Raw genomic sequence first — 15,524 nt, forward strand, 5'->3', positions numbered from 1 at the left:
AGGCCTGCGCAAAATTACGAGACTCTTCGAGGGGTTTTCTGCAAGTTTGAGCCAGCTCTTCCTATGACCATCGGATCTTTGATCCAACGGACGACGAGGTCCTGTATCATCGTAGCACGGGAGGTGCGGGAGCACCTGGAAATCTCAAAATTATGTGGGAGGATTGTGCAATTTGTGTATGACATTTTCTGAAATTCTTTTATATCTTTTTGAGAAAGGGGTTAAAATCCACCCACTGATCGTGTCGTTTACGCCAATGACGTAGGAAGTTGTTGGATTTGTTTTAGTCATGCGACATAGAGTGCACGCATCGGTGGCTTCACCCACCGCCCAACCACCCACACACGTGTCTCATCAACCATCCGCACACACTTATCTGTGTCTCATCAACCATCCGCACACACTGATCCTCTCTGTATCCATCATCATCCTTATCCTCCGGTAAGCATTTGTCTTTCCCAAATGAACCTCACCCTCAGGCTTGCTCCCTTTCTTTCCATCCTCCTCCCGGAAGCTTCGAAGGCTGTCGACCCCTCTCTCCTCTCCTCTTTTTACCAAATAAGTTGTAAGACATGGGTAGAGGTAGCACTGCTGCAAAGAGCGGTAGGTTCGCAACATCGTTCATATTGAATTGGGCGACCACAACGTCGTTCGTGTTAGTAATGAGCGACTGCAACGCCGTCTGTGTTGCAATGGACGACCACAACGCTATTTGTGTTGCAATGAGCGACTACGAAGTGAATGGGCGACCACAGTGTCGCCTATGTTGCAATGGGTGACCCAATGTCGTTCATGTTGCAATGGGCAACCGCAACATCATCTGTGTTGCGATGGTGGCAGTGGAATGCACATGGGGACAGAGCCGATAGCCAGCAACACGAACGATCCTTTCCGAAGATCAATGCGTTGATGGTAGCGTCGACCATGGGAAACATTAACAAACAACCACTGATCACACCGAGCGATTTGCCGACTAGAGCGGTCGCCGCGTGTCCCTCGCGGGGCCCACACATCGCTTCCCCCATGTACCTTATCCCCAACATCGAGCACAACCACCCGTCGACCCTTTGTTTTTCCTCTTCGCCCAACCTCTTTTCTCCTTGGATCTCGTCCCCTACCTATTCTTTTCTCTTACTACTCTGGCAGCTCGCGCTCGCGCATACCCCACAACCATCCAGCATCGGCAAGCAGATGTTGCAATGCAGCGCAGGACTGCAAGCCTACCTTAGATAGACGATATTGCTTTGAGGGGCAGTTGCCATGTTGCGAGGTTGCCATCACACGTCGGTGTTGCAGAAGCGGCGCGACATGGCAAAAGATCTTTCTAGGACATGACCAAGGAGAAGCGCTCGTTGGTGCTGCGACCTGACAGTCAATGCTGCAAGACAACGATTGCATCCAACATTGCAACTGGCTTTCTCGATGAAGTTGCAAGCGCAACCGCCGGGGGAGGGGGAGGGGCAACATGGTCGGTGCAGCGAAAAGGGCTCGAGGGTTGTAACATTGCTGGGGCTTCAAGCACATCGCTGGGTTGCAACGTCGTTGGTGCCTTAGGCACATCACGGGGTTGCGACATAGTATGTGGTTCATGCACATCGATGCGTGTCTCGTGCAATGATGATGACCGCAACATGGGAAATGTTGCAATGGCAACCACAAGGTTGTCCATATTGTGATGGGCGGCCACAACATCGTTCGTGTTGTGCTGGTGGTAGCCTGACCCAACCACTACGTGGGGTCAGATCCAGTGACTCGTAACCCGATTGATGTTTGGCAAAGATCAACTGGCCGATGCATTGTGCTGGCCTTTTAGATGGATCCAAGATTCCTCTTATGTAATAAACTAATACATTTGGCATGTGCTTTGCCTTATTGGCTCGTATGTTACTTGTGCATCACTTGCTAAAAAACCTCCACCGTGAATTAGCTCCAACAATATTTTTGATTCAGTACAGTCAACTGCTAGACGAAGAAGACCAACAATCGACGGACATTACCCAATCATCTCAAAGTGGACGAAAGTTTCAACAACCATGTAGCTCTCCCACAATCGTCGATGATGAAGAAGCTCCCTCCTGCTCTCTCCCACTTGGCCAGACAGAGCTCGTCACACGTTTCTACACGACTCGATATGGCTACTTTTTTGTGTTTGTGTGTGTGTGTGTGGGGGGGGGGGGTGGCTCTTTTCTCAGCAATGCCACCATTGTTGCAAGACGATGCGAGGATGCTACAAGTCCTGGGTGCACCATTCATAGTTGTGTTGCGAGGGATCTCTCGGCTGCAACATGGAAGATGTTGCGATGGTTGGAACATTGGCGACGATTGCAACATGGAATATATTGCAATGGCGAGAACCTTGGCGACAATTGCAACGAGGAAGATGTAGCGACTACAACATGAAGGATGTTATGATGGATGGAACCTTGGCAACGACTTCAATGTAGGCCATGTTGCAGAAGTTTGCAACATACGTCGTGGTCGGCACAACTCTGTCTAGACAGAGGCCAGCATCAGAGAGTATTTTTTGTGGCTGCAACATTGGCCACTTTGCAACAATAGAAAACGCCTTGGACATGGCGCAACATCGCTCATGTTGAAACCCTCAAGCACAATACAAGCCATGTTGCAAATGGTTGGGGTAGAACTAAGTGACGGATGAGGCAGAGATCGGACAACGCACGCACTATTCAACGACTATGGAGGCGATCGATCCAATCCGTGCTTCATTTGGCGACGCATAGTGTTGTCCATAGTATTTATTCCTCACAACCGTAGCCACTTTAATGAGATCTCCCCTCTTGGCATCCCCATTGAAGCTAGCAAGCCTGTCTTACAACCCCAACCATTTGGCGAGGTCTCGTGCACCGACTAAGCTGTCGTCATCGCTCTTGTGCCGTTGGAGGCTCTATCTCGCGCTAGCCCGACACTGAAGGAAATATGCCCTAGAGGCAATAATAAAGTTATTATTTATTTCCTTATATCATGATAAATGTTTATTATTCATGCTAGAATTGTATTAACCGAAAACATAATACTTGTGTGAATACATAAACAAACAAAGTGTCACTAGTATGCCTCTACTTGACTAGCTCGTTGATCAAAGATGGTTATGTTTCCCAACCATTGACATGAGTTGTCATTTGATTAACGGGATCACATCATTAGGAGAATGATGTGATTGACTTGACCCATTCCGTTAGCTTAGCACTCGATCGTTTAGTATTCTACTATTGCTTTCTTCATGACTTATACATGTTCCTATGACTATGAGATTATGCAACCCGTTTACCGGAGGAACACTTTGTGTGCTACCAAACGTCACAACGTAACTGGGTGATTATAAAGGTGCTCTACAGGTGTCTCCGAAGGTACTTGTTGGGTTGGCGTATTTCGAGATTAGGATTTGTCACTCCGATTGTCGGAGAGGTATCTCTAGGCCCACTCGGTAATGCACATCACTATAAGCCTTGCAAGCATTGCAACTAATGAGTTAGTTGCGGGATGATGTATTACATAACAAGTAAAGAGACTTGCCAGTAACGAGATTGAACTAGGTATGAAGATACCGATGACAAAGGGAACAATGTATGTTGTTATGTGGTTTGACCGATAAAGATCTTCGTAGAATATGTAGGAGCCAATATGAGCATCCAGGTTCCGCTATTGGTTATTGACCGGAGACATGTCTCGGTCATGTCTACATAGTTCTCGAACCCGTAGGGTCCGCATGCTTAAAGTTCGATGATGGTTATATTATGAGTTTATGTGTTTTGATGTACCGAAGGTAGTTCGGAGTCCCGGATATGATCACGGACATGACGAGGAGTCTCGAAATAGTCGAGACATAAAGATTGATATATGGACGCGTCTAGGGAGCAGCCGGGTGCTCCCTAGCGTTTCCTGGCAGCCACCCAGAAAAGGTAATTTTCTGTCCCCCCTGTCCAGGATAGGAAAGTACCTGCCCCCCACTCCCGATTCCCGCAGCCACCCATCGAGCGGGCAAAACACCTGGTCCTCCCCTTTGCCCGATCCCTCCCCCACCCCTGCGCATCTTCTTTTCTCCTTCCTCCTTTCTCCTCACCTAACCCCCAGCCCCATCTTCTTCTCTCCCAAGCAAAGAAGGATAGCACGCCCCTTCCCCTCACCACTTCCAGATCCAAGAAAACCTTCACAGCCCTCCAATGGCGGCTCCATTGATGTTTCTTCTCTAGGCACCTGGTTCCTGATTGCCTTGCAAAAAGGCAAAAAAACAAGGCAAAAAGGTTAGATTTGGCTCATCTTCCAGATCCCCCTCCTCTTTCCCCATGATTTGTACAAGGCTTCAGATGTGCAAAACATTGTGTAAAAAAATGTGATGTTAAGCATGTTTAGTCTGCTGTTTGGGCAAGTTTCAGCCCCGTGATTTGGGCAAATTTAGTTTGATGTTAAGCATCATATTTCTTCCCAGTTTTCAAAATCAATTTGCAAATATGTTGCATATGAACACATTTATAAATATATAGGCAAGTGCTGGTAGTAAATGCTGACAAAAAAATAGGAAAATATAATGCCTTGAGCAAGAAAAACAACTGAGCACTTATAAGAGGATGAGAAACAAACAGATCATGATCTTTCTGACGTGTTCCGGTTCTATTAATTGCTTAAAATAGTGCAAAAATAAACATTCTGTTTGAGCAAAAACAGTGCTATAATGAGGCAACTAAGTATATGTCTGCACAAAACTTTGAAAACTTATGCCATGGCAAAACATGAACACTTTTGAAACTTATAAGACAATGAATACTGACATCAATATGGCTTATTGGAGCAACTTACAAAAATAGGATTAAGCAAAACAGCATAATGATGTCAAGGCAACTCTTGAAGAAACTAGAAAAAGATTCCTCTTGAACATTTGTTTCCATTATTCCTTGGTTATGATAGTGAAAACACACTAGAAGAAATAAATGTAACTGAAATTGCAACTAAAAAACAAAGAGACAGTTGCGTAGTACAATTTACCTTTGTTGTATCATATCCTTCACCATGATCCAAGAAAAGTTGGAAAGTTGCCAGGATACAGTTGCAAAATTATTAGTATTTCATCCTGCAAAAGAAGGAAAAAGCCAACAAAAAAAATCCATATACCAACAACTATCTCAGCTGCGAAAACATTACTTCAAAACATACTGAGCATATCCAAAGACACACAAACTTGCTGCTGTAAAAGATAAAACCTAAAAATGTCAACTTAAGTTCTTTCTAACACACAAACGTAAGTAATGAAAGCAGAAATAGTCTGAATATAAAAGAGCAATCATGCCCGTAATTCTAACTTAAGTTTTTCCTAACACTAAACATGCTCTAATCTCTCTGAATTGGGAGTGAATTCCATTCTGAAGACACTTCAAAGTAGCACTTCTATGGCAGTATGCTTGCTTCCCCAAAATCAAATGTTGCCTGCGTTTAAAGAAAAACAAAATAAGAAAATATATTATGAAACACAAAAAACAAAAAGCCTATGTTATGTTTATATGTACAAACATGGTTCATTCAGGCAAGCTCCATGCATATCCTGAAATTAATATATTGCCTGACATATATAGTTTGACTTGCCTGATTATATGGTTTGGGTTGCCTGATAGTGCACTTTGAATTGCCTGGTTGTTCAACTGCTATCTTGTGAATCTGGTGTGCTTGCGTTGCTGTGTTGTTTGCTTGCCTGAGTTTAGTGTGGTACTAGCTTGCCTCAACAACATAAAAATTGCTTTGGTGGGTGGGTGAGCTATTGGCTTGCCTGTATTTACTGTGCTACTTGCTTCCATCCCTCTACTGACTTGCTTTACTTTTTCCCATATTCTCAATAAATAAAACAGGTTGACAATGATTGATCTGAATGAAGAATCAGCTGAAAATAATGATGATCCATTGTACTGTACACAACATGGTGCTGGAAATGCAGAATTTGTGGCGGAATCACCTAATCCCCCTATCATCCAAAGAGTCGATGGTGCTGCTACAGAAGCAATGGAGACAGATGGGCAGTCAAGTCATGGGGGGCGTGCTCCGGGCAGTACACAAGTACCTGCAGCTATAACAACTGGGAGTGATGCTCATACCCTTGATGGCACAGGTGCTGCAGGTGATACCGGTGGCACTGTTGGTAATGGTTTGGGTGCTGAAAATGATGATGAAGCTTGGTCACAGCCCAAGGAGCCTTACGTGGGCATGAGGTTCGACACTTTGGAAGATGCCAAGGTGCATTACAATGCATATTCCTTGCAAATGGGGTTTTCAATCAAAATGAATAGTTCAAGGAAGGATCTCAAAACAGGGGAGTTGATAAAACAACAGTTTGTTTGCAACAAGTTTCGGAAGCCTGATGTTGATGACGGAGGGGCAGAAAAGATTCCCGTGCTAGATGACATTGTTGAGCAAGAAAAAAATGATAATGAAGATGAGGCTATTGTCTTTCTTGATGATGATAGTAAAGGCAAAAAGAGGAAGAAGAAACGAAAAAGAGATAAAATCGTGCAAACTGGTTGCAAAGCTAAGATGATTGTGAAGGTCATAGATGGCAGATGGGAAGTGATCTACTTTGTTAGCGAGCACAACCACCCGTTGGTTGACAAGCCATGTTTGACTAAATATTTGCGATCACACCAAGGGATCCCGCCGGAAGAAAGGGCCTTCCTTACTCATCTTCATAACTGCAATTTAACTACAGGTATTGAACCACACCCACCTCCCCCTATCTTCTAACTTTAAGAACCTGCACATGCCTACTGGTTGTGTGTTTCTTAGCCTATCAACAAGTGCCTGTTTTTGCTTGAACCATGTCACTGATTTGCTTCAAACAAATGCCTTAGTTGCTTGATAGTGCCACTAAATTGCTTACAACAGTAGAAAAAAGAAATAAATTGCCTGATTTGTTTCTGGATGCTGGAGTTGCCTAATGTTTACCTGTTTGTTGCTCAATGCAAAGTTTCTTGCTTGCCTAGTTTTTTTATAAAACAAATTTGGTGTTGAATGTGAACTTGCCTATGGTTAGTCTCTTTGTAGCTAAAATGTACAATAGTACTTGTTTCTGGATAGGGTCAACTTGCCTATTATTGAAATTTGTATTGCTCGCTAAATGCATAGTTACCCCCTGGTTTGTTTTGTGTATTTTGCTCATGTGTTGCCTGGGGCATATGGTTGTAGTTGCTTGTATAGCTTCATGAATTGCCCAAACTTTGCATTTGAGTTGCCTTGCTAAAAACAGAAAAGAAACTATTTTTGGCACTGTTTTTGTGTAGAACAAGGATTGACCACCATTGTGACTTCATGTCAACAGGTCGTATGATGCACATCATGTCAGATTTCTATGGGACATAACTCATTGTACCTTATGGCACTAAACACATTACAAACCTCAAGACGCTCTTGAACAAGGATGATACAAAAGAAGGGGATATGATAGAGACAGTTGCTTACTTTAAAGATCAGCAGAGAGAGGATCCAGATTTTTTTTACAAGATAAAATATGATGAGGAAGACAGGGTTGAGAATATTTTCTGGGTCGATGGTGCAGCAAGGAAGGCGTATGTGGAATCTTATCATGATTGTATCTCCTTTGACACAACGTATATGACTAACATGTACAACATGCCCTTTGCACCATTCATTGGGATTAACAGGCATGGGCAGTCGTTCATGTTGGGTTGTGGCTTTGTTAGGCAAGAGTTGGCATCGAGCTTTGATTGGCTATTCCAGACCTTCCTTGAGGCAATGCATAATGTAGCACCCACCAACATCATGACCGACCAAGACATCGCAATGGCACAGTCAATTAAAAAGATCTTTCCTACAAGTGTGCACCGCTGTTGCCGCTGGCATATTATGAAAAAAGCACAAGAAAAGCTTGGAGCATTGCTGGGGCGAAACCCTGGCTTGTCCAAAGATTTCAACAACTGTGTTGACTTCAGCTTGACGCCGGAAGAATTTGAGGCAAGGTGGTGTGAGCTGATGATGAAGTATGAGGCTATGACTGACTCCCACTTCGAGAATCTATACAAGTACAGAGAGACATGGGTGCCCTGCTACTTCAAGCATCAATTCTTCCCTTTCTTGCAGTCAACTCAACGCAGCGAGGGGTTCAACGCTGTCCTTAAGCGATATGTGAACCCACACATGTCCATTTTGAACTTTGTGAAGCAATATCAGAAAATTCAAACACATATACTAGTCCGGGAGGGTTCAAAAGACTACAGGACAGGACATTTACAGACTGAAATGTGGTCATCTTACCCAATAGAGAAGCAGGCGTACGGTTCGTATACTAGGGACTTGTACAAGAAGTTTCGTGATGAGTTTCAGTTGACTACAAGGTACAATGTGCGACCACATGGTGAAAACTTGTATGAGGTTTACCCCAATCAAGAGTGGGTTGCCAAATATGGTTCTAGGGGCTATTTTGTCACGGTGGAAGCTAGTGCTGGAGACTACAGATGTGACTGCTGCAAGATTGAGAGGGATGGCATGCTTTGCTGCCATATATTGAAAGTTTTCAACCAACTTGGTGTTGATGAATCCCAGCGCAGTACATACTTAGAAGGTGGACACCTATGGCAATTCCCAACGCACCCCCTGCTGTCGAAGAGCAACCTGATGAGATGCCACCACAATCGAAAAAGGAACTCAGGCATGCAAATTTGATGATGGATTTTGGTAGTCTTGCCCGGGTTGCTAGTGCGTCAGATGCTGCGACGGATATTGTAAAGAAACATATGCGTGGTGCGCGTCATGAAATCAAAAATCTCAACATGTCAAAGAAGAAGAAACCGGCAGCACCAACAAGTGGGCCCTCTGATGGTCCTCCACCATCAGCTGATGGTTCTGCACCACAACCGAGTAACTCTCAGGCAACTGGTGGCCCTGCGGTGCGTCCTGGAGGGCCTTTACAAGCCCCTTCTGGACCTGGGCAGCAGAGACCTGCTTTTGCGCCACCACCAAGAAACACTTAGGCAACTAGTGGCCCTGCGATGCGTCCTGATGAACATGCACAAACCTCTTCTGGACCTAGGCAGCAGCGACCTGCTTCTGCAACGCGGAGAAAAAACGCACCAAACCTAACTGGCAACTCTATGAGTGAGGATGGACACCAACAGACAGCATTCGGGGGTGCAGCGATGCAAAAAAGGGCTGTATCACTACCTATGAGCCCTCCCACACAAGGCTGCTGGCCTGTACAACAACTGTCAGGATATGTGCCACTGAACAGTGGAGCAGCGCCGCACCTTTCAAGGGGCTCAACAATGACAAGGCCTGTGCAAGCGCTAAGAGGAGCTGCGCCACAACTTTTGATGGATACGACACTAGCAAGAGGGCCTGCGTGACCTCCTATGGGTCCTAGACCAGCAATTTGGCCTACACCACAAACTATGGGGGCTATACAACCACCGTGGGGGCCTAACGTAGCAAACACAACCTATATGGCTGGTCCTGGACTGGCACCATTGTCTGCATCAACAGCAACACTGGATGGCTGGATTAGGCAGCATCCAGAGTCTTCAACAACACAACAAGAAAATGCCAATGCAATTTCATCTCGTACTGCGCAAGCTCCTGGTGGATATGCGCACCAGCCGCTCAGTATGGCATCTCTACATGCAGCTGTTGCAGCCGCATAAGGTACTACGATGGTTGAACCACAGTTTGGAAGACCTGCTACCACACTTGGCCCTACAATTCCTAGAGACCCTCCAAAATCAACAACAAAAGGGAGGGCAAAGTCAAAAAGAATTCAATCAGCACTTGAGCTGCATCCGAAGAGAAAGAACAAGTGCAACTATTGTGGTTCTTTTAACCACAATGGTGCAAGCTGCCCGACCAGATTGGTGTAATGGTCACACAGTGACCAGATGGCTGAAAAAGATGTGTCGAATGGCATTGATGAGTTAAACTATTTGTGGGTCTGTATGTTTGAACATCCTAAACTATTATTTATGGTTTACAGTTTCTTGTGGCTGACTTGCCTGGTTATAAGTTTTGAGTTGCCTGGTTATAAGTTTTGAGTTGCCTGTTGTGTGATTTGAATTGCCCCGCAAACACCCTTGCCCTCCCCATAATAGTCGAAAACTTACATACATAAGATTCTGCAATGCTATAAAATGCAACAATTCCCTGGTTATGTAATGATCATACTATTTGTCTTTCATTTGTCTTTATATGGGTTCTTCTGAATAACTTGCCTCAAAATAAAGCTTAAATTGCCTGTTTATGCAATAGAATTGCCTGGTCCAAGTTGTTATACAGGCAACTCCTCCCCCGACACTCCAAAATTCACAAAAGAGCAAAAAGAAACAACACATGCATTTTACATGGATGTTGCGTGGGGGGAGAAAAAACTGACCTATGCTAACTTGAGTATGGTTTTCCATGGATCATTGTTGTTGGCGTTGTCAACCCACGTGTTAGTCAATTGTTTCCTGATGCTTGGAATATCCTCAGCTGTGAAATTTGGAACAGCCCTTGCCTCCCAACCGTTTGCTATCGTCAGAGCAAAAACACCACAGTCGAACCTAAACAAAAAATTGAAAAAAGAACTGGATGCTTACTCCATGTAGCATTGTGTCGCTTGTAAAAAACTGAACAAGACCATAGTTAATATGTGAAAAAGAAGTGGATGCTTACTCATTATTTTGTTTTGGAACGTCCATGTTGGTAAGCCCAAACTCATCCAGCGAGACGCGGGAACTGGCGTAATGCTCTTCCCATAGAGACCGAAAACTTGCAACCATCTTCCTTGCGCAAACATCTAAAGACTTGTTTTTGAGCGTCCTCCAAGAATCAAGAGTTTCAAAACGTCGATCCCTTATGTTCACGTTAAAAATCCAGTAATGATTGCCTGTTTTAGGTTTTGTCTTGTCGATGTTCTCTAACACTGGGAACATAATCTGTTAGAAAAAACAAAAATTGGGTTAGTAGAAAAAAATACAATACTAGAAACTGGACTGAAGAAGCAAAAAATGCACATGCCAGTTTTGTGCTAGTGTGAGTAACTTGACAAAAACAGAAAATGCATTATCTGCTTGTGTGAGCAACCAGCCAAAAATGCACTGGCAATTTGTGCAAAAAATGTAAGCAACTTGCCACATAAAAGCAATTAAGAAGATGCAAAAATGCACATGCCAGTTTTGTACTAGTGTGAGTAATTTGGTAAAAACAGAAGATGCATAGGCAACTTATCTACTTGTGTAAGCAACCAGCCAAAAATGCACAGGCAAGTTGTGCAAAAAATGCAAGCAACTTGGCACATAGAAGCAATTTTCATGAGTGTAGTCAATTTTCCCACCACACAACCCACCCCCACCCCCTAAGAAATATTTACATTTGTGTGAGCAAAAGTTTTAGCATAAAAAGTCATATATAAAAATGCATTGGTAAAAAGTAAAGGAACCATTAACTTACCATGTCTTTACGGTCCAAGCGATTCGACTTCTTGAACTGGGAAATGAGCTCCTTGTCGTTCAATTCCATGTTTAGCATCTGAACCTGATGTAAAAAAAATACAGACATGAGCATGACCTTTTATGAAAAAAAGAAAAAGAAAAAAACGCAAAACTACACTATTAGTTGGTTCGCGTTTTCTTACCGAGAACCTGACGGGCATCACGAGCTTCTTTGAGTCTGGTGGCAAGTTCATCATTATATTCTGTATACCAACTTCCATTACATGGCTCAAGACAAAACCTTCCTTCTTCATTGAGTTTGCGAGCTCCCTCACCGTGACAAAGTATTTGCCATATTCAATTACCCTTACGCTGCATGGGAAGAAAAAAGAGGCATTCAGCTCACAAAATCATTCCATAAATTGCCTACCACCATTTCAACTCAGGGAAAACACATAGGGGCATGGGCATATCAAAGGATAAACTACTTCAAAAAATAAGAATTTCACACTAAGCCAAGTTGCCTGATTCTATAAATGGCTTGCTTGTAAACACAGTTTGAATTGCCTGGATAACATGACAGACCTTGCCTGGGGGAAAGTGTGATATACTGTCATACCTGGTATCCACATCTGGTGACTCTTCTTCATTAATTCTTCCATGCAAAATAACTGATGCATACAATCTATTTGCTTCGGGTTTGGACATGTAGACTTTCTTCTCATTATAGTCAATGAAAGGTGACCTCTTGCAAGGAGGTGGCTTGATAATCCTTCTCTCGAATTGATGTGGATGCATCTCTCCTGAACTACTACTGCTGTAAACCTTGCTGCCTGACCCCACTTCTCCTTGGTTGGAACTTTTTTCAGGTGTTTGGTACGCATTTCCTTCTGCTTGAACACACGGTTCGTCCATGCCTTCACCGTCCAACAGATAATCATCATCGGTTATATCGATGATTGGCTGGTTATGTACTGGGAGTTCCTTGAACTCATGCTCTGTAAATGTGCTTAACCCAACATGTTGATGTGTTGTGTTGTCTGCAGATCTTGTGTGCAAATCATCTATGCCTAGATCGAAACTTGGTGCTGGGCAGACTGAAAAAGTCATTTGATCTTTCGGTTTCCCTTTGCTCAAAATGTTGTTTATCTTTATTCGCTGAGCTGTGATTTGTGGAGTTGGATTGGGCATTCTTGCTGTTTGGATCAACACACCTTGCAAACAGCTCACTCACATCTAGAACATTGATTTCTAGTGCATTGGTTGTCTTCCCACTAACACACATGAATTCATGGTACATCTCCTCCACATGAGAGAAATGGGAAGTGTTCCCCTGGCCAGTTGCTTCTACTGCTTCTGGAACACTTGTGGCCTCAGGTTGGGCAAGTACAGTTGAGCAGGCAGGCAATTTCCCTAGGGCTCTTAGCAACTTTGTTCCGGACTTTTTCCCATGGTTATAGCTTCGGGCAGGTCTTGTATCCTATTCATCTCCGTACATGACACCGGAGGGATGTTCTCTTTCTCCTTTTTGTGTCCTGCATGATTTAATGGCGCAGCCTCGGGTGATGCGTTGAAGTCTTGCACCTTGGCCCTCTGGATACCATTGGCTGACTGCATCACATTTCCCCGAGACAGAGGAGGCACTTGACCATTTAAGTCACCTAGTGGTTGTGTTCTGCTGTGGTTTCCTATGCTTACTAGCACTGTGGGTCCCTTCTTGAGTTGAACTGGCCTTACTTTTGTGGGGTCCAGTGTTTCCTCTGCAGAACTTGCCTGAAAAACAGCTGGTCTTGCTTCCTCCTTAGACTGAGTTGCCAGAATATGTGATCCACTTGCTTGACATTGGGAATGAAAATTACCCAAATGCTTTGAATCTACTCCTGTAGGTACTGCCTCATCTCCAACTTTGCTGCACGGGGGTGCTGTTGAGCTTGATGGTGTACTCTTTACCACCTGTGTTTTGGCATTCCCATGGATTGCCTCTTTTGTTTCAGAAAATGCATGTTGTTGCTGCTGGGGAGGACCAAATTTTTTCATGGCTGACTGCCTTGACTTCCCCCCTTGGCCGTAACCGGGATTTTCGGCATGATATGCCTGCGGATGAATTGCTGTTTCATTCATCACAGATGGCTCCAATACAAAACTAACAGTTTTCTTCATCTTCTTTGATGGCGGGAGTGGTGGTAGTTGGTTTCGACAAGCAGTCTTCTGTTCTGTAGGTTCATTTAGAGCACCAAGTTCTCTCATTATTTTCTGCCGAGTCGCCTTTGGGCATATTTGCTTGGGGTTGAATGTGAAGACCATATCCAAATCTTCCCCCCTCAACAACTCTTTGAACATCCTCCTCGCTTCGGTTGCCATGGATATGTCATCAATATCCAACATTTCTTTCACTTCAAAAATAGGGAAGCGTGGTTTTGGGGAAACAGCAGTTTTGAATTCTATCATCACAAGGTCTCTGATAGATATCCTATCTGCCTCATCCAATCCTTTTGCCTTTCTGTCCCTCTTCTTTTCAATCAGAAATTGCAGTGTGCATTGTTCATCATCATCGCTGCTTGCATTTTCAGCTGCGGGATCCCCGTCCCGATCGGAGCCACCATTGCTACCTGAACCACCGTTGCCACCTCCACTGTCATCCTCATCATCTTCATCCTGCTTCCCCTGCCCATCATCTTCCTTGTCTTTGTCATCCCCATCGCCTTCTTCATCGTCATCGTCATCCTTTCCTTCGTCATCTTCTTTTTTGTCGTCCTCTTCTTCTTCATCATCATCATTGTCCTCGTTCCCCTCAGTTCCGTCTTTACCTCCCATCTCAGCACTTGCCCCCTCGTGGTGATCAACCGTTTGTCGTGCTCCCTGGCTACTTGATTTCCCCTGAACTCCACTTGATCCATCATGACCGTCATCGCTGTCTGAACTGCCATCGGTGTCGCTTTCATCACTACCTTCATCCCTGCCATCTCCCTCACTTTCACTGTCGGCTGCCTCGCTGTCGTCGCTGTCAGAATTAAACGACTCCTCCTCACTTGGTAAGCTGTCTCTTCTGGCTGGTACTCGCTTGCCCCTTCTGTTAGACTGCCGCCTGCTTGTCTCCGCAGTAGTAGGATTTGCCTCCTTTGTACCCCATTCATCATCATCTATCTTCCCAACTCCAGTCACGAGCTTCCCAACTGCATGTGAAATTACAGAACACATGTCGTGCACCAACTCTGTGAGCTTCTTTTGCTTCTGTAAAACATAAAAGTGGATGGTAGAGAACATGATAAGTACATATCTTCTATTGAAGATTCTGAAAAAATGGTTGAATGTACAAATGGCGATAAAAAGGGGAACAACAGTGAGAGGAAAAAACAAGTGCTAGATAAACTTACTGATTTGTCATATGACTCGGGCAATCTTGCGGCAACAAATTTGGTGATGTGGTCCATACTGCCAAACTAGCTATCATCCGCACACCGGGAAAACTCCGTCTTGAGCTGGTGGTTTTATAGCCAAAGAAGATTAAAAAAAACTATGAGTGACAACAATTCTGGCACTCCCATACCAAAAAAGACCTGAGAAAAATGAAGGGAAATAGTACTACTAATAGTCTGAAAATTCCTGCAACCATTATGCCACTTCCCCCCTGTTGCCTACTATTAGTTGATACTGTAATCAACAAAAAATGAAGAACTAGTATGCAAGTTGCTAGTTTCCAGAACATAAGTTGCTTGTGTTGTTGTGTAAATTTGCTACTTTTCAACATGTAAATTGCTCAAACAAAAAAAAGAGCTAAAAAATGTACTACAGAAGCTACTATTAAATACAAGAACAAAACAAATCCTTCCTGTGAACATTATCCAACTGTGTGCATGGCAAACGGGAGAAGGTTCGATTAAGTCTGATAACTACTTGGGCATACTTGAAAAAATATGTATGTCACTTGCCCAAAAAGATACATTACCTTGCTTGCTCTTTCAAAGTGAATTGCCTACTCTAAAAAAATGGTAGTGTTTCCTAAAAACAATATGACAATGATATGTATACTAAAACAGAAAAATTCAGTTACCCGCAATTGGCCATATTCTCCTGGAGCCTTCCTGTCCTTCTTGATAACTCTGGAGATTAAAT

At 43.9% G+C, this 15,524-nt stretch overlaps 1 protein-coding gene and 1 pseudogene across 1 annotated transcript; one reads left to right on the top strand and one right to left on the bottom strand.

Moving 5' to 3' along the window:
- Positions 1-6,534: 6,534 nt before the first annotated feature.
- LOC147983475 (protein FAR1-RELATED SEQUENCE 5-like) lies at positions 6,535-9,863 on the top strand (annotated as a pseudogene).
- Positions 9,864-10,372: 509 nt separating this feature from the next.
- LOC147983476 (uncharacterized) lies at positions 10,373-14,225 on the bottom strand. Its single transcript, XM_087540742.1, has 6 exons — positions 13,271-14,225; positions 12,031-12,409; positions 11,615-11,783; positions 11,431-11,514; positions 10,654-10,916; positions 10,373-10,541 (listed from the first exon to the last, which is right to left on the bottom strand). The coding sequence occupies exons 1-6, from the start codon at positions 14,223-14,225 to the stop codon at positions 10,373-10,375; spliced, it is 2,019 nt and encodes a 672-aa protein (XP_087396868.1).
- Positions 14,226-15,524: the final 1,299 nt, after the last annotated feature.

This window comes from Triticum urartu, chromosome 2A, assembly GCF_056163025.1.
Source record: "Triticum urartu cultivar PI428250 chromosome 2A, HENAU_Tu73, whole genome shotgun sequence".
NCBI lineage: Eukaryota > Viridiplantae > Streptophyta > Magnoliopsida > Poales > Poaceae > Triticum > Triticum urartu.